General features: G+C 40.5%; 1 protein-coding gene across 1 annotated transcript; it reads right to left on the bottom strand.

The window, feature by feature from the left end:
• Positions 1-1,164: 1,164 nt before the first annotated feature.
• Positions 1,165-1,878, bottom strand: LOC107042758. The gene is made up of 2 exons (XM_015263941.1): positions 1,457-1,878; positions 1,165-1,365 (listed from the first exon to the last, which is right to left on the bottom strand). The coding sequence occupies exons 1-2, from the start codon at positions 1,771-1,773 to the stop codon at positions 1,197-1,199; spliced, it is 486 nt and encodes a 161-aa protein (XP_015119427.1). The 5' UTR covers positions 1,774-1,878; the 3' UTR covers positions 1,165-1,196.
• Between the last annotated feature and the right edge of the window lie 16,699 nt (positions 1,879-18,577).

Here is an 18,577-nt window from a genome sequence, read left to right as displayed (position 1 = left end):
AATATAGTCGATAATCAGTTTATCATCGAAAAAATTAGAATATTGAAAATAATAAAAGAAGTGTGTCTTGGAATTATTTGTCTAAATGAAATAATTCTTGAGTTTTCCTAAGTTTCATTTTTTTTATTAACTTAATAGTTCTGAAGATTCGTACAGATCTCATAAATCTTTTATATTTCATCGAATGAAAGAAGGTTAGCTCATGTATGAAAAATGAATAGTCAAACTTGATTGTGAGGGTCACGAAGGGAAAGAGTTAGTAGAAAATTGTCGCTCGTTCATAGAAGAACTATGAACGTTCTATTCTAAAGTGAATACAATATCGAAATAATTGGATCACTGGAATTTTTGCATGGAATTTCTCTATCATTGAATATAATAATAAATGCAGACGTTCCCAAAATTTGATATAACTTCTTGATTTTCTGTCATTTTTCAAGCTACAGAAAACATGTATGTTATTTGCCATCGAATTTTTCAGTCTTTATAACAATGAAGACTGAAAAATTCGATGGCAAATAACATACATGCATTCCATTCGATAAGGGAATTCCATGCTAGGACACAATTAGTGGGATGTATCATATCACCACCTGTTGATAATTTGTTTCACGTAAACCAGGCATCACAACTTCTCATAACTGTGGTCCTAGATGTTCAGTTGCATTCACGAAGAAAATTTAGATTGAAGGAAAAGAAACGTAAATCGTGCATGCAAACTACATCCCCTAGAGCAAAAGAATTAGTGCTGTAGGTATGGAACCAGTTTTTTTTATATTCTCCTAAATCAAACTTTTCCTTCTCAAGAAACTTCCAATAATTACAGTACTACGTATTTTATAATGAATTCATGAAAGAACTAAAGAGAAAAGATGTACATTATGCATATAAGCTGTATCGTCTGGGGGGAGAGGCTTTGCGTTGCAGGTACAACAACAGTCTTTTATATTTTTCTATTTACAGTTTACTTTCATCACGAAATAAAGTTCAAACATGAGAGTTTGTTTAAAACAATCAAACTAAAAACCATTTACTCTTGGTTTACTATCTCTCGTCTTCCTGAATTTTTTCAATAAAATCTTTATTTAAACCAATAACATTGGATAAGAATCATATTATAACTAATATACTTAAAATAAAGAACTAGCTTTGGCGGAACAGAAAACTGAAATGTTGAGCGTAGTGAACGTTCCTGCTCACTGATTAATCAGATATAAGGCACATTCAGGTTGTATCACCGGATTTCCTTTCACAGGTTTTACTTTACTGAGTAGTTCATCATGGTACTCCCACGTTCCAGTACAACGGCAACAATAGGCCACGAAATGATCATAGGTCCCATCGTATGAGACGACTCCAGCTAATCTGAAAATAATAATTGTTCCATTGAATCGTTAAATATATGAATTCTCAAGGTGAGAGAACTCCAATGAATCAGTCAAAAAATGCATCATACCTGTATTCTCTGCTCAAGTTCAAAGATGTAGGCAGATCGTAGAGCTTGCAAGTACGACCAGGATCGGTTGCTCTCTCTCTGCAATCTAGCTCCAGATATACATGACAATTAGAAACATTTTCCTCACGCCTGACTGCTCCACAAGGACATTTCACATTCCAGAGTTTTGGATAATACTTTAGCGTATCCTGCAAGCGCTTGAATCCAAAGCGCCTCAATGATGGATTGTCAGGACAGAATGTCGATAGTTTTCGCTGCTTTTCTTTTATATTGATAGCAAAACTGAAAATTCCTCGAAACTGATACGAATAATTCATTTTGAAAGTACAATAACCATTTGTAGTAGAACTGTAGGGCCCATTCTCCTACTGTCCCTTCAGCTGTTCTTCGCTTTTTAAATCCTGCAGAGTTCCCCATCAGGTTCCGCTCGATTCAGAAATCCACGGTTTCATCAATCAAAGTCCCCAACAAAACAAGGACATTTATCTCTGGAGCAAGATGAACCTCAAGTAGGGCATGCTCATCGCTGTGCCGGTGAATCATTAACCCCTCGGGTCCCTTGAGACAATTGTAGATCCATTGAGACTGATATATAGCAATCTGATAGAGAGCTGCCCATGTCAATTGAGTCTCCTTGAGGTTCAGTGTATAATCGTTACTCCTTTTGCACAGGACTCAAGACCTTATCACCAGTATTCTACTCTCAAACCTCTTCATAATCCCTTTCATTTTAATAAATCATCAATTGTATCTCTTCTTGTGCTGCTGATGAGAATTATATGGAGACCAAAGTATTCAGTCTATTGGAGGGTGTAATGCTTGAAGATTTCCTGGCATTGATCCAAAAAGAATGCGCATCTCTAATTATTACCTCTGCAGGAATGAAATAACTTATGATATGGACTAGTGATTAGTGTGAAACAGGGAATACTCGTGGAGACTAACAATTTTACTTTGGAAGTAGAGAGAATGTAGAAATAATTATCAATTGTTCTCCCCAAAAAAAGTGGTATCAAAATCAGAGAAAAATTGACAAGCATTTATTGAAAATGATGCTTGCAAGCTTACCTCACTCAGTTACACATAGCCTTCTCACAGGGTTTGCAGTGATTGTCAATGCTTTTGATCGAAGATTATTGGAGGAATGTTCCTTTTAACAATCTTTCATCAAACATACCCTCTTTCGAGCTGTCAGAATCTTTGGGGCTAATGATTTCCCTTATGCCAATGTCCCGTATCACAATGCACATATGTATTTCTATTTCCCGCACAGGTACAAATAAGATGATTAATCCTTCATCAACAATTATGTTGTTCAATTTAATGTTTTTTTTCATGAAAAAATGAGCTAATATTGTAAACACACATACAAACAGAGAATAAAACGCCAAAGTCGATAATACAGGAACCATCAATGCTTTGCTGGGGGTGGGTTAGATCATAATTGTTCACCTCAACGTAACTAATTAACAATGATTGTACAAACAATAAAAACATCAAATTCGTAATGTACAAACGATTTCCTTCCTAATATTGTAAATACACATACAAACAGAGATAATAAAACGCCAAAGTCGATAATACAGGAACCATCAATGCTTTGCTGGGGGTGGGGTTAGATCATAATTGTTCACCTCAACCCAAATAATTAACAATGATTGTACAAACAATAAAAACATGAAATTCGTAATGTACAAACGATTTCCTTCGGAATTGACCCATAATTTAGCACAATTAAGCAATGTACAGTTTTTTCAGGCTAGCATCATGCCAAAACTTGATTAATTTTTTAAAATTAATGAGTGAATGTACAAACAAAAATTTGCATTGTACAATCATGTACTAACGATGTAAAATCGAGTACATAAGGTCGTTTTTCTAATTAGTGACCTATTCCGGCTAAATACCTGGGGGTGTCTACATTGGTTGTTGGGGTCGTTTATGTCTCTTCCATTGGCTGGTTGGTGTAGTCTGCCCTTCCTACGTTCTTCTTGTTCAAAGCGTGGGATTTTCTCGAGATTAGGGCTGCACGTGAAGCCGGCTGTGACGTCAATGCTGAGGTGGCGTCTGCATGAGGCATGGAAACAAAGATGTTACAGGATCCGTGAGAGCAAAGTCGATACTGGCTCCCTGGGAGCAATGGTGACACTGGCTCCATGGGAACGACCGTGATATCAGTCGCTCTGCTCCGGATGCTTTTATCTTATCCCATTCCTTTGCGATGGGAACGTCTCAAGTGTTCTGGTCTCACGCTGTGTAGGGATGATGTGACTCTTGTCGTCTCTCCTTTATTTTATTCTCTATACATTGTTTTTATACTCAGTTCCAACTGTAGGTACATGATATGGTAGATGGTCTCCATGGGTCCGTGGGTCGGTATAAGGTAAAGGATTGGTAGTCGGTAACTCTACTGTGGGTAACTGGCTTAGCAGTCGGTAACTTGACTGAGGGTAAATGAATAAAGAGTTGCAAGGGGTAATATGATTTAGCAGTCAGTAAATTAACTACAGGTAAATACATCTGTGGGATACTAATAAGTGCAAGAGATAATGATTTCAACTGTCGGTTATGGAATTAGTGCATCGATAATTACTCAGTCGGTAAGTTAGCCCTATTATGTCGATATAAAAACTGACAGGAATCTGCATTACTGACTGCCAGCAAGAGATGAACCTACATTACCACCTGATGGCAAGGAATTTATCTATTTGACCATCAGTCGGTAAAGTGGGAATCTATGTCGGTAATTTTCCTTAGGCGACCATTGAGGTGAGTCGGTGCGAAATGGACCGCTTGGGTATTATGGACCTCAAGTAAGTCTTGACAATATGGATCAAAGTAGGGTACTACGAACCGCGTTATAAGTAACTCTGGGTATTGTGGATTGATTGAGGGGATGATGGACCGCCTCATAGGTAAATGGAAGGATTATGAACTGAATAAGCGGATTATGGACCATCTTATTGGTATATTGAGGTATTACGGACTCAATGAGGGGATTATGGATCATCTTATGGGTAAGTTGAGGTATTACGACGGCCTCAATGAGGGGATTATGGACCACCTCACGGGAAAGTGACCTTGTTGAAGGTAGGATGAACCCGATGAAGGTAAGATGGACATGGAAATTAAATTGAGTCATAGGAAGAACCATTCTAGGTGTCATACATTTACATAATAATAGTAAGTTCTATAATCATCATATGTGCCTGCGAGGCAAACGAGAACAACATTTAATGTAGTGATTTTTTCAAAAAAATAGCAATTTAGTAGGTGAGGTCAAAACCGAGTGACCCGAAAGTTCATTGAAAATAGTAATAGGACATGTGAGAATCATCTGATTCTTATCTGCGTCATTTCTGTGCCAACAAGGAAAATTGGGCTCCTGTAGTTCTGCGGAAAAAAACTTTTTTAAATTGGCTGTTGTTAAGCTAGGTGGTCAAATGGCACAATTGAAATCGATAAGTGGTAAAAAGTAACGGTCTATTAATCAACTCAATTTTTGCGAGAACCACAATCGAAATCAATAAGTACCCCTAAAATTTTCTCGAGGAATGTTTGACAAGAGGAAAAAATTCCTAATGAATGTTAGATGTGAGCAGATAATTCATAATGAGTGGTAGATGGGAGCAGATAATTCCTGATGAGTCGTGGAAAGAAACAGAACTTTTTAATGAATGTAGGAACAGAGCAGAAAATTCATAATCAATATTAGAACAGAGTAAAAATTGATTGATCAAGGTTGAACAAGAGCAGAAAATTATTGAGTGTTGAATGAGAGCAGATAATTCCTGATGAGTTTGAGACAGGAGTAGAATTTCTTTAATCATTGTTGGACGAGAGCGGACAATTCTGAACGGGTGTTAAATGAGAGCAGATAATTCCTGATGGGTTTGAGAGAGAGACTTGATTTTTTAAATCAATGTTGAATGAGACCAGAAAATCCCTAATGAGTGTTAAATGGGAGCAGATAATTCCTGATCAGTTTCAGAGGAGAGTAGATTTTTTTTATCATTGTTGGACAAGAGCAGAAAACTCCTCTGTGTTACCTGCAAGCAGATAATTCCTAATGAGTATTACAGGTAAGCAGAAAATTCCTGATGAGTTTCAGGGAGGAGCAGAAATTTTTTAATCAATGTAGGAGCGGAGCAGCAACTTCGTAAGTAATAGAGAAGAGCAAAAACTTTTTAATGAGAGTTGAATGAGGGCAGATAATTCCGGATAAGTTTGAGAGAGGGTTAGAATTTTAGAAATCAATGTCGGATGAGAGTAGAAAATTCTTAACGAGTGTTAAATGAGAGCAGATAATTTTTGATGAGTTTAAGAGAAGGGTAGAATTTTTTTTTATCAATGTTGGACGAGGGCAGAAAATTCCTGATGATTTTAAGAGAAGAGTAGATAATTGCTGATAAATTGTAGTGTTACGTCCCAAATGGTTTACACTCAATTGTCTGTTGAATAAATTTGAGGAATAGTTAAATTGACCCTTTGGTCGGTAACTCCAGGTGTTGAGGGAACCTCTCTCCTTAGGTAGGTTCCACTAATCAACTACTACGTGCAGTTGACCAATCAAGACACGATTTAGAGTGTTTCATTTAATGAGATTTATTTAATAACAATAACACTTAGTTTTATTACACTGTTTCACTATTGTAGGTTCAGGGTTTTTTTCAAGTGACCCTTGTCGGTTGACGGTTATTAATGTTTAAATGTTCTTGTTTTGTTTTGGTTTATTTTATGATTCGACTTCTATTTAATTAAATTGGTATTTGTGATTAAGTCTCGAATACTTTGAATTTAGACTTTGGATATTTGGAGTTGAAGTATTCACTGAGACTTTACTTGGACTTGAAGTTTCACTTTAAGATTTTTAGAGAAGTTATTCCTTNGAGTTGAAGTATTCCCTCAGACTTTACTTGGACTTGAAGTTTCACTTTAAGATTTTTAGAGAAGTTATTCCTTTCTCTTTGACCGTAGATATAGAAGTGATTTTACTAAGATGAGATTTGAATATCTTAGGGCTGCTTAGGGCTCACGCGTGGGCGTACACGCTCTAGTTTCTGAGGGTAGGATTGGTTCATTAGGGATGGTGGTGAGGAGAGAGGTGAACCGATTGGTTTTAGGTCAATCGGAGAGCCTCGAAAGTCGTGATTGGATTAGGAGCAATTAAGGGTGCAGCGGCATTTTACTCTTGAGAAAAATTCTGTTCTCACGGAACGTTAGAATTTGGAAAACGTCATTTGACACTTATGATCTTCGGGTTTCTTGGTTTCGCCGTGTTCGGTTTACAATTTCAGGTTGCTAGTGCTTATCTTAAAGATTTAGTTAGTTCTTTTTCATGTTTTTGGATAATTTATTATGCAGGTGTGCATACGAGTGGTTTTCGGTTTCGTTTCAAATGTGGGAAAGCTAGTTTTATGATTGTTTCAGGGAAAAGTGGTCTGGACACTTGAGTGTTATTTCTGTTTGAAACTAAATAATATTCTAATTTACTACGTTTGANATAGAATAGAATAGAATAGAAAAAGTGCGGCTGGTCACTTAAAGCGCCCAGAGTCACCTAAATCATACGATCTTTTGTAACTTCCGCCTTAGTTTCGGTCAGTCACACAGCCCCAGCCCTGTGTTTCTCACTAGGCTAATAAGGCTGGTGACAGCCGCTTGTTGTAAGTCCTCTGGTTTCAGGAAAGCCTGGCCCCAGATTTTATAGCGACGGAGTGCTAATAGGGGGCATTCACATAAAATGTGGATGACGCCCTCCTTATCGCCTCCGCACAGTCTGCAGTCTTCTTGTTCTGCAAGTTTCATCTTGAACAGATGAGCTCTGAGAGCTGTATGGCCCGTAAGGAGTCCTACTGCTACCCTCAGATCCCCTCTTTGCAGCTCCAGAAACTTTCTGGTCCTAACTCTTAGTTGCCCTCTCATAAGCAGTTTCGCTTGTCTGCAGGTCGCAACTTTCTCCCAACGCCTGACATGATCCCGCTGGAAATGATCTTTGATAAGAGTTTTTCCCACTGCGAAGGGCATGCCAAGCAGGCCGTGTGAGGGCACCCTTTCTGTACCCTCCCTGGCGAGCTTATCTGCCTCTTCATTACTCAGAATTCCATGGTGACCTGGCACCCAGGTTACGGTGACCCGGTTGTTTTTACCCAGTGTGTCCAATGCCTGCATGCATTCCCACACCACCTGTGACTCTGTAGTGGGTTTTTCCAGGGCGTGTATCGCCGCCTGGCTGTCACTGCAGATGAATATTTTCATCTTTTTTGTGTCTCTCGCGTTCAGATACTCTGCACACTTAAGTATGCCCAGCATCTCTGCTTGAAAGACGGTTGAATGATGGCCCAGCGGAAAACTCTCTCCGAAGCCATCTTTCAGACGGTAGATGCCTGCCCCAAAACTTTCATTGAAGCCAGAGCCGTCCGTAAACCAGTAGTCCTCTCTTGGTCCTGGTTTACGTTTCGAGTCTAGCCACTCCTGTCTGGGTGGTATACTCGTTCTGAAAGTTTTCCTGATCTGATACTTCCTAGGAATCCTATCCGTCTTACCTATGAAGGGTCGATCATTGATTAGGCTAAGCCTTGTATGGCCTTGGCCCGTCATCTTCCATTCTAGTTGGCACCTTAGTCTATATGCAGTTGTGGTAGCACAACTCACAACCCTAAGGTCGAGGGGTGGGATACTGAGTGCTATTTCTAGCGCCTCAGTAGGTGTCGATTTCATGGCTCCTGTTGCAGCCCTCAGGAAGGTTCCCTGTAGGCTTTTCAACAGGTTCCTTGTTTCCGTCTTACTCACCCTCGGCCACCAAATGACCGCAGCGTATAACAGTCTCGGAAGTAGAACAATTTGGTAGAGCCAGAGCATCATTTTAGGATTGAGTCCCCATGTCCTGCCCACAGCTCTCCTGCATGCCCACATAGAGGCAAACACTTTATTTCTCTGAGTACAGATATGTTCTTTCCAGCTGAGTTTATTATCCAGGAGGACACCCAGATATTTCACTCTGCTGGTGTAGTTAATCTCCGAGCCATTTAGCTTCAGAGGTTGGATCTTTTCCAGTTTATAATTTCTGGTGAAAACCAGGATTGTTGTTTTGGCTGGATTTACCGATAGGCCAGTTACCCTGCACCAGTCCTCAATGATATTGAAGGCTGTTGCCATCAGGTCCCTTAGCACCCTCAGAAATCCGCCTTTCACAACAACTGCCACATCATCGGCGAAACCGATGACGTGGAAGCCGGCCTCACTTAGTTGATTTAGAAGTCCATCTACAACCAGGTTCCATAGCAGGGGCGAGAGAACTCCCCCCTGCGGACAGCCCCTAGTCGGACGTCCCTCCACACATGCCCTCCCATGTCCTGCCGACAGTCTTCTGCTTTTCAGCATGTTTTGTGTCCAAGCAATGATAGTCTTGGACACCTGTCGTTCTTCCATGGCTTTTTCTATAGCCGGATTCGAAGTGCTATCAAAAGCCCCCTCAATATCCAGAAAGGCGCCTATGGCAAAACCCTTGACCGCCAGTTGTCCCTCAATCAGTCCCACCAGGTGATGTAAGGCGGTATCTGTTGATCGTCCCTCTCTGTATGCATATTGACAGGGGGAGAGGGGTCTGTCAGCCAAGGGCCCGGCCTTGATGTGTCTATCCACCAGCCTCTCCAGGGTCTTCAGGATGAAGGATGTGAGGCTTATAGGACGGAAGTCTTTTGGTTTTATATAACCGGTTTTTCCCGGCTTGGGAATGAATACTATCCTAGTCTCATTCCACACACTAGGGACATGTTTCAGGGCTATACTAGCTCTGAGTATCTTGGTTAGGGGTCCCGTGATAGTCTCTATCCCTTCCTGTAATAGGGCTGGGTAGATCCCGTCTGGTCCCGGTGCCTTGAAGGGTTCAAAGGTTTTGATGGCCCACTTGACCCCCCAGGGCTGCACTACTTTATTTGCCAATGCCCAATCATGGGTTTCGTAGACATCCCTCTGATTTTGCATTGTTTCTTTATCTCTCTCCTGGGCCTGTATGAAGCCTGGAAAGTGGGTGTTCATTAGGAGTTTCAGAGTCTCTCCCATGGTTTCCGTGTGGCTGCCATCTGGTGCCTGTAGGCTCCCTAGATATGGAGTCTTGTTTGTTCCAAGGATTTTTGCCAGCCTAGAGGTCTCCGATTGACTCTCCACATTGCTTGTGAAAGCCCTCCAGCAGTCCTCTTTGGCTGCCTTTATTGCCTTGTTGTAATCTGCGAGCAAGCCTCTGTAAGTTTTCCATGCGTCTTCCTTACGGGGGCCCGCTCTCATGTTCTTAGCTTTGTTAAAAGCTTTTCTAGCTTTGCCCCTCAGCCCACCGAGCCTCTCTGACCACCAAGGAGTCTCAGTGGGCTGCCCTTTCGGGATAAGCTTGCAGTTTGTCTCGAAGGAGTCCATGATGGCCTGGTTTAGGGCACTCGAAGCCTCCTCCAGCTACTTTTTGTTGCTAAATCTGAGGATGATATCCCTGAGATTGTCAGATAGACTCTCTCGGTAATTTCCCCAGTTTGTTCGTCTTGGGTTTCTCACCCATTCCGTTTCTTTCACTGTGTGGATGGACATTCTTATGGTTTGATGATCGGACGCTGAGAGGTCCTTTGAGACCCTCCAGTCCCCAATCATGTCTGCCACTCTATCCGTCCCCAGAGTGATATCTATGACCTCCTGTCGTCTCCGATCTATGAAGGTAGGTTCTGACCCCCTATTAAGGATATGTAGACCGGCCTCCATTATGAATTCCTGGAGGCTTTCCCCCCTGCCGTTAATGCCGGTGCTCCCCCATGCTACATGGTGCGAGTTGGCATCACAACCTAGCAGGAGTTCAAGTCCCCTTTCCTTCACATGGTTGCATAGGTCCTTTACTTTTTTCGAAGGAGGTGGTTCAGCCGAGTCATAGGGCATGTAAACTGACCCTACAACCAGGCTCATTTCCTCGCCTTGTCCCAGGCCCAGATCCACTTGTGCCACAGCCAGGTCTCCCTCACTAGCCTGTGAACAGAAGAAAGAGTCTAGTCCTTTAATAACAATGCAAGATCTAATTTTCTCCTGAGTGTTTGCGTGATAGATTCTGCCACAACCACTGAGGCCCTTAATAGCATTGTCCACTATCCATGGTTCCTGGATCATTGCTATGACAGTCTGCATCCCAGCTAACAGCCTGACTAGAGTAGCCGAGGCTGCTTTGCTGTGATGCAAATTTATCTGTACAATATGCACCCGTGTTGCAGCCATAATGATGACTACTCTCCTGGTACCTCTATGTACCCTTCTTCTGACTTTCACCACGGTCTTTCGCAAGCAGCTTGACAGTTGCTTTTTGAATCCCGCAGTGCAGTCTGAAGTTGCAGGCTTTCAGAACAGAGAGTGATCGGTCGTCTATCAGCGCAACGAAGTGGGCACTTTTCGCGTCCCTACTCTCACTGCCCCGAGCGACAACCCACTCTCTGGCCTGCAGTCCTGCATTTTGTTTCTCAAGGAAGCACAGTGCTTCTTGAGCGGTTAGATCTGGGTCTTCCACGTGTAGTACAACCCTGTGCTTCTTGGGAAGCTCCGAGGCTGCGACCACACGTACAGTAAGTCCAGCTAGTTTGTTTTCGGGGAAAAGGCTTTTCAGCCAGTTTCCCGTCTCCTCATCAGTGCAGCACACCATTGCCACACCTTCTCTTTCCCAGACACCGTTGAAGGTGGGTGCTTTCACCCCGTCAGGTAACGCCAGAATGGCCCTCTTCAGGAGTTTCTTCACCTCCGTTACCTCTTCAGTGCCCAGTTTCTGATCCGGATATGACTCCGGCATAACTGCAAACTTGAATGAGCTCGTAGTGTTCTGAGCATATGTGCCCTGATCCTGCGTTCTCATTCTCTTTTCTTTCGGTCTGACTGAGGGGCTTGGCGTAGTACGCTCTGATGGAAGGCGTTTTATTGCCTTCTTCATAGCCCTCTCCCCCCTCCCCTCGTCGACCTTCGCTGCTGCCTCCGCCAACGTTGCAATCGCCCCCGAGGTTTGATGCAGCTTCGCTCTCTTGCGACGTCTTCTCTCGGCTCCACTCAGTCTGACCCGATTCACATCGGTACCAGACTGGTCAGCCTTGTCAGACTTCGTGTGTTCGCCATCGCTGGCCCCACCCGAAGTTGCTTTTTCAACATTAAGATTTTTTAGATTGGTTTCCATTTTAGTTCCACGAGTACCGCGGTTAAGCGTTTTCACCTGGTGCATTGCCGCGATTGCCCAGGGCTTGGCTTGTCTCGGGTGGGTTACGCCCAAGACTACTCTCAGAGGTCGCCCAGATTTCTGAGAGGCACCGTTAGCGACACAGCTCCACCTGTGCCACGCATCCTTAGGCACGGTATGGCCGAGGCCATAGCTTACGCCGCTCACACACATGGATTGGGTGGACTCCTCTTAGCGACCGTGGGCAGCGGTAGTCCTTAAGACCTCCACCGCCCGCGACCGAGCCCCCTCACTACGACAAAGTGGGAACCCAGTAGAGGGGGGACAGTCGATCAGGTAAATGAAAAATTGAGCTAGCGCCATCAGGTGGCTAATGGTAGGGACGTAACACCTCCCCTTTTAAAAGAATGGAGCGTCCTCGCTCGGTAAATGATTTAGTAGAGTGTAATATTATCGACTCTCGGTCTTCCGATATTTCTATTATCGACTAAAATGAGTTTTATGAGGTAGAATACAAAATTTGATTTGGTTATTTGACATAAAAGTTAGATGTCTAGAATGAGCGTTTGCTTAACATTAATTTGAACATACATTCGTCATGATAATTATTGGTATTACCGTGAAAATTGTTTTTTATCTGATTTTCGCCGTTTTTTCTTCTTTCTTAAATTTGTATGTTCGAAAATTTATCGCATACATTATTTTAATTGGTTCAGTGATTTTCATACAATTGTATAAAATATTTGTAATTAATTGCTATAAGAGATTTCAAATGGATCGTTTAATTGTTATCTTAATGATTAACTTAGTTATTTGGATCGTACGAACTTGTAATAAGAGTTTTTAGTGAATTTTGGAGAAGGATCTAGTGAAAACTATATGTTTGGCTAATATTGGCTATAGTTTCGGGGCGCACACGTCAAAGAGCGAGAGCGGTCGGGCTTTGGACCATGACAATGGTTTTTAGGTAGCGGAAGGGCCGTACCTTCCTGTTATTGGTCCGGAAGTAACCAGGGGTTGTGACTCTCTTCGGATTTTCGCAGGGTGGGGTGATTTTTCGCTTGAAGGAAAACTTTTTTTTCGAGTTTAAATCATTCCCATCGTGGAGTTTGAACAAGTAAGTTCAAGTGTATCTTCGAGTGAAGTGAAAGTGTTGTGAAGAAAAATTTTGGATTACCATGGCTGATGATCGTGCAATGATTGTGAAATTGTTGGCGACAGCAAGGGCATTGGGGCCCGATTATTTGAGGCACAGGGTAAGTTTTATTTGAGACAAAAAGTGAGTTTTTATTCGAGTTTTCTAATTGTTTTTAGTGTTTTCATGAGTTCGGGGATTTTTATTTATTTGTTTAATAGAATTCAGAGTTGTAACGGGGAATTGTGTTTTAATTTTTAATTATGTTTATTCAAAAAAAAAATTAGTTGGGGTGGGAGTTTTAGTTGCGCGTGATTTTTGGGAGGTTAATTTTTTAAATCGTATTTGTATATTTTTAGCTAATTATTTGTTTTTTGTTTTGTTTAGATGATGGAGCTAAATGATTGGCGTGAGAGGCTAAAGGATTTGGCGGATAATTGCCTTCGTTTTGTGACGGAACCAAGTCGTGGGGTGGGTTTGTTGGAGTTCCCTCTGAGGGCTGAAGATGTCCGACGGGGAATTAATATTTTGAACGGGGCTGTCAGAACGATGGGCATTGTCCTTTCTGGGCAATGCCATTTTGGGGAGCTGGTAAGTTGTTTTTAGTTCATTTGTTGATTGTTTTCGTTATTTCTATGGGGAGATTTTATTCATTTTATTTATTCGGGATCCTCCAATTTTAGTTGACATTTTTTTTTGGGCTAGTTGTTTTTCAATTCTAGTCAAATTTTAGTTAAATTTTCAATTTTAGTTAGAAAGAATTTTTTTTTTTTTTAGATTTTCGATTTTAGTTAGACTTTCAAGAAGTTTCATTCATTTGCTAATTTGATCGGGGCAATTGCGATGTTTTGATTTTTTTTTTGTTGGGTGGGATTTTTCAAGAATTTATTTGAAATTAAAGGGTTTTATCAATATCGAGGAGAAAACTGAGGTTCATAGGGTTCAGAAGAGGATCGCTGATGCCAATGATTCTCCGCAGAAAGATCTGATGACGATGGAAGGGGATTTTGCTGAAGACTTTTTGGCCTTGGAGATGATGATTGAAGGGCGATGGGGAAAGGACAACCCCATTGTCGAGTGGGATGTCCCTATGGGTCTCGACTAGACATCCATACTGAATGCTGAGTCGCAAGACAATTTTGAAAATAAAAATGGAAATGAAATGAAATTTGTAATAATCTTGAATAATTGAATAGATGTTTGTGAATTTTTTGAAAATAAGAAAGCGTTTGTCTATATGTTTATTTATTTAAAGACAATTATTATTTTCCTTTTGGAATGCACTTTTATTGGCTGTGCATTTCATCTTTTTCAAGTTTTTCTCGTTTGTCGGCGTTTCGTTTTGTTCGTTGGAGTTTGTTGTCAATTGTCTTGGGTGGTAAGTTGGTAGTGAGGATTTTTTAAAAATAATCATTCATAAAGGGTTCGGTGTAAATGGTGTTTCAAATGGTCTTATTTTAATTTAAGGGAGAAGAAACGGTAAAGAAGGTTTCTAGTCAGGGTTGGGTTGAATTGAATGTTGTTATTTTGTTCGTTGATTTGTTATAATTTTATTTATATGCATATATATTCATATATCTTTATTTATTTATTCTGTTTTTATTAGATTTATTGATTATTTATGTATTTATTTCCGCACTCTAGTCAAGAAATTTTTAGCTTAATTTTAATCATTTTTTGACGATTTTTCAAAATTATTTATATATTTTCAAATAAAGTTTTTAATTATGGGGTTTGTAAATCTGTGGTTGGAGTGTCTTTGAATTTTTAGGAAGAGAAAAAAAAATTATTCGTCAAATGGGGTATTTGTTCAATTCATTAGAGGGAATAGAGTTCGGAGTCATTATTTTTTTGTTATTTTTCGAGAAAAAAAATTTTTTAGAGATTTTAATGAGAAAGGTAAATTTAGGAGTAATTGAATAAGGAATGGGATTATTTAAAATAGAGAAAGGGTTTTTATTTAGATTTAGATTCTAGAGAATTCTGAATTATGTTGATTAGATTAGTGGGCGTGTATTGATATTATTAGTAGAGCCATTTCCGGATTCTATGTCCTGATTTTGTGGTTCGTGGGATGGGCCAGAGTTCTTGTGGGGGTGGGAATTTTGTTTAGGAGCGGGTTTTGGCATTAGTTCAATCGATTGTTGATTCGTTGGGGCCTTATCATTAGGGGTAGGTTCTTTAGCACTCAAGTGAATTAAAAGGTGGGCTACGGAGTCCCAGACGGCTCCAATCAATTTAAATGACCAGCCGAAGACTCCGAATAATGCGTACCCGTGAATTATTGTATCAACGATTATTTTTAATACGCGGAGGATAATAAAGACTCCAAGGAAACCTGCGCTAACGGTTCCAAATTTAATAAAACGGCCCCAGGTGCGATCCCATGCATTTTCTGCAAGTTTCTGAAGTGCGTCTTCATTTAGTAAATTATAAATTGAGCCTTTACCGTAAGGGTTAGTCACAGAAATTNAGAAATCATTGATTGAGCTAATTCTTCTAGCGCGGGGCGTGCTTCCATGCGAGACATAATTCTTTCATGCATTTTATCGAGATCGTCTTGGGAATAGATTCCACTGGTTGCGAGATTTGCGGGATTAATATATTTCCAATGGGAACCTTGGGAGGGTTTTAGGGTTCCGGGGGCAATTGTTTCTACTGGACGCGGGGTAAATTTATACCAACTTCCTTGAAATTGATAATAATGGGTTAATGGTCCATTGCACGGAATTTCTACTGCTTTATTGATCAAAATATAGGTTCTAGGAGTTGAAAACATAGTTTTATTATTTCTGACGACGGGTAAATTATCATAACAAACGTCAAGGGAATTTTTCACGGCGACTTCTACAGGGATACATCTAACTACATGGATAACTTCTCCGGCGGTAACGGCCATGTAGCCGGGGCCTTTCATGAGTCTATAAGCAAATTCGTCGGGCATTGTTGTTGCAATAGATAAACTGTTTTGGAGGACTTGACGTTGTACTTCGCCTCGTTGCTTCATTATGTGTTCATAAAGAGATTCCATTTGTGATCGAATATGTCTTTCAGCATAGACGAATTTTGCGTTGATATAGGTGAATAAGTCTATGTTATCTACAGTGACACCATGTTTAGCAACTTTATAATCTACTTTTNTGACGTTCTACTTCGCATCGTTGCTTCATTATATGTTCATAAAGAGATTCCATTTGTGATCGAATATGTCTTTCAGCATAGACGAATTTTGCGTTGACATAGGTGAATAAGTCCATGTTATCTACAGTGACAGCATGTTTAGCAACTTTATAATCTACTTTTGCATCTGTTGGTTCAAAAATAATTAATTTAGGGTGCTCGGTTCTGATAAGGCGATAACCGCAAGAATAATCTAGTCCGAGTGTTTTCAGGGTCAAACTTATCTCGTCTTGAGTAACTGGGTAAAAAGTTTCGGCAGGGGTTTCCATTCTCTTAGATATTCCGGCATAAAGGATTGAATAAGCGTCTTCTCTACATTTCGTGGATTTTGGAAGGGGGTCCCAGAAGGTGTAACCACCGTCAAAGTCAATGCAATAACCGGCAGTTAGGCGACATGCTGTACCTGATCGTAATTGAATTTCGTTTGAGCCTAATTTATCTTTAGCTGTGTGAGTGGCAAGGTGGATTTTTGCGGTTCCTTGAACTAAAACATTATGCCAGGTACCGTACGGGTCGTAATACGTGGTCCCGTAACAGTCCCCGTTATTATTAACTTGACCTGCAAGGAGTACGGCACGACGATCAGTTCGATTAATTGGTAAATGCATTACGTCGGTATGACCGATTATTATAGCGCGGTGTAAGTGAGCTTGTAAACATATATCACGTGATACTGGAAAGACATAACTGGCGACGCCGTTTTGAACTTGAGAGGCGTAAGATTGTCATCCACAATTTGTTATTATTCGAAATACTTCTATTTTGCATTGCATTACCTGCACTACAGTATAGGTGTTAAGTTGTAGCAATTGAATTTGAGGTTCAATTACTTTTAATGATTGAGGTTCGATGTCACATTTATCCACGTCGAGGAGTGAAAATGTTGTCATGTTGAGTGTATTTCTGCCGCAGTCATACCCGATTAAAGCGTTGCTGAATGTGATTAGGGCCAATAGGTTGAGTAAGGACATTAGTCTGAATCCGTGGGGTCTCCATCTGAAAGAGTTGCTAGCTTTAAACGATCGGCATGAACGATTTTTTTTCTATTTTTGTATAATATTTCTACGTTATGTTGATCATTAAAAATATCGGTAATTAAAAATGGACCTTCGTAAGCATAATCTAATTTTCCTACTTTCGGTTGTTTCAAAAGATAAACCTTTTGATTTTTCTCGAATCGACGTGGATGAATATTCTTATCATAATAATTCTTTGATTTTTCTTTGGCTGCATTTAAATTCGCGGCGGCTGAATTCCTCAATTCAAATAATCGTAACGCGAGTTCTCTCACGTAATCATCGTAGGTTTGAATTTCATCCAGGGGTGGGAATTGAGATGGTTGACGGGCGGGGCGACCGAAAATGAGCTCGTGCGGCGAGTATTTCGTACCCTCGTGTACGTTCGTATTATAGGCAAATGCGGCATGACAAACCCACTTATCCCAATCGTCTTTGTTTGTATAATGTTTGAGGAACTCGGTGAAAACAATATGGCTTCTTTCTAGAGAGCCATTGCTCTGGGGTCGAAATGCAGTTGTTTTATATTGAGTTAGTTTAAATAATTTAGCGACTTTTTGCATAACTTTTCCTATAAAAGCATTTCCTTGATCTGTTAGTACGGCTCTTAGGCTTCCAAATTTGCAGATGAAATGTTCAATAAATGCATCGGCAATTTCTTCAGCTGTGGCTGTTTCTAACGGAACTGCAAAAAAATATTCCGTTAAATTATCTTGCATTGTAAGCACATATTTATAACCGGATTTAGAAACAGGGTAGGGACCGGCAATGTCCAATTGTTTGGTTTTAATTCTCACAATTTTATTTTTCTGACAACTACTTCATTTTTCTAACAAAATCTTCTACATCTTTTTTCATATTTTTCCAAAAATATCTTTGTCGAATACCATTATACGTTTTTGTGACACCTTTGTGTCCTGCAATTGGGGATTCGTGATTTTCTGCAATAATTTTCTTTCTATCAGCAGGAGGTGGAGTAATGATTTTACCTTTGCAAATTGTTATTTTGATTCTAGTGGTAGNATCCAAACCCCCACGATTCATCGAATGAAGACGAAAGAGTGAGAAGGAACATCGCAGCATTAATTGTATTGCACAATTTGCTGGATCTGACCATTTCCTCCAGTTGTAATCCCCACGAACCTCATAAATCCTCATTAAAAAATACGAAATTATGAAAAATTGAGTACAGCCCTGGTGGATCAGTCCGAGACTAGGGACTCTCGGAATGTACACTCATTCGACTCTCGGATTTTCGGAGGTTAGGGCGCCAAACTCCAGTAAAGACTCTCGTCCGAGAGTGCATCCGAGAGTTGTTTATGCCTTCACAAATCAATTTGTTTATTAATTGAGGCTGCATTAGATAAGTTGAAAATCCTTTGTGGACCCAATTTAGGTAGAAAGGGTAATTGAGGGTCCCTTAAACATTGCTGAAAGCAGTCTCGGATCAAGTCTCGGACGAGAGTAGAGATACGAGAGTGGTTAAGTAATTGGCAAATTAATTATTTAATCATTTCCGATTAGTTAGAGGGGCTTTGAGTAGCAAGAAAAACATTTTTGGAGCGTCTATCGGTGGACGGGGTATGTGAAGGTCCCTTAAACATTGC

This window comes from Diachasma alloeum, unplaced genomic scaffold (assembly GCF_001412515.2).
Source record: "Diachasma alloeum isolate Michigan unplaced genomic scaffold, Dall2.0 Dall_scaffold_00516, whole genome shotgun sequence".
Lineage (NCBI taxonomy): Eukaryota > Metazoa > Arthropoda > Insecta > Hymenoptera > Braconidae > Diachasma > Diachasma alloeum.
The sequence above is the reverse complement of the archived record's forward strand: the minus strand, read 5'-3'. Positions and strand labels throughout refer to the sequence as shown.

Coding starts and splice junctions, on each gene's coding strand:
- LOC107042758 (XM_015263941.1), bottom strand. CDS start 1,773: ATGAATTATTCGTATCAGTTTCGAGGAATTTTCAGTTTTGCTATCAAT. Junction 1,366..1,456: donor AACTTGAGCAGAGAATACAG/GTATGATGCATT, acceptor TATTATTTTCAG/ATTAGCTGGAGTCGTCTCAT.